The sequence below is a fragment of the Trichophyton rubrum genome, assembly GCF_000151425.1.
Source record: "Trichophyton rubrum CBS 118892 genomic scaffold supercont2.6, whole genome shotgun sequence".
Classification (NCBI taxonomy): Eukaryota; Fungi; Ascomycota; class Eurotiomycetes; order Onygenales; family Arthrodermataceae; genus Trichophyton; species Trichophyton rubrum.
The window spans coordinates 986,763-987,811 of record NW_003456423.1 but is presented as its reverse complement, the minus strand read 5'-3'; the positions used below and the strand labels follow the sequence as shown (position 1 = coordinate 987,811).

The following is a 1,049-nucleotide window of genomic DNA, read 5'->3' as shown; positions in this document are numbered from 1 at the left end:
CGATATCAATGTGTATACGCGCGAGGTATATCCAGCGAGCTCCGATAAATCCTTGATGCTATACATCATACGGCCACCCGCATCAGCCAAAGACAACATTAGTCGTTTATTTGTTATGAACTCCTTCATACGGCCCCGTTCTCGGTTGATACCCGCTCCAGGGGTAGCCATCTCGAGAATTCCGCCAGCTCCACCCCATGCTGGAAGGAAAATTGGTAGTGATGTGATTAAATACCCAAAAGCTGACCACGAATACTTCAATAACATGTCTTCGAACATGTTATATCGTATCTTCAACTTATATATACCTTCCATCCATCGTTGAAGATTGGCAAAGCTCTTCGAAAGGAATACCCGCTCGATATCAGCACCTCCATAGAACGCGATCTCTTCGGCATTCGCCAATAGCCTGGAATGTAGGCTGCGGAAATCGCCTTCCTTCTTCCCTTCCACTGCCTTGAGTTTCCCGAATGGAGGGGAATGGCCACGGAGAAGTGATGCAGTGCCAATATACCCGCTTAGTATACCAGTTAGAGCCAGTGGACCCAACGAACGATAAAGCTGGTAGTTGAAAACGATAAGGTCGACCAGGGGTTTTCCAAGTGAAGAATATAACGATGCAACAGCGCTGCAGAAAAGGGTGAGATCCTGGGTAATAAACTGATCAACTCCTTGGCCAATAGCTCCATCAAGATTGCCCAACTTGTAGTAATTCATGTTGTCGTTCAAATAAAGGTCGTGTACATAGCGAGTAAGTCGTGTTCGGAAAGCGATAGAAACCTTCGATTTTAGAAATTTGATCATAGCGTTTGTGTATGAAGCGAAAGTGCCGATGCTGCACCACTTTATGATGCCCCAAATGAAAGCTCTTCCTTTCCCGGCCACCAGATCCCGTACAATCTCACCATCCAGCCTAGCCACCACCAGAGATAGGTATGTTCTTAGCATGAGAAAGACACCATGGCTCAGAAGTAGGCCTGTTTCCTTGCTGTTCCATCGGGGAATCATGATGCTCAATAAGCTGAGCAGTTGGTGCAAAAAGGCTAAAT

At 46.3% G+C, this 1,049-nt stretch overlaps 1 protein-coding gene across 1 annotated transcript; it reads right to left on the bottom strand.

Moving 5' to 3' along the window:
- Positions 1-5: 5 nt before the first annotated feature.
- Positions 6-1,008, bottom strand: TERG_05778 (uncharacterized protein; the record flags this gene model as incomplete). Its single annotated transcript, XM_047748493.1, has 2 exons — positions 6-58; positions 132-1,008. The coding sequence occupies 2 exons, from the start codon at positions 1,006-1,008 to the stop codon at positions 6-8; spliced, it is 930 nt and encodes a 309-aa protein (XP_047604476.1).
- Between the last annotated feature and the right edge of the window lie 41 nt (positions 1,009-1,049).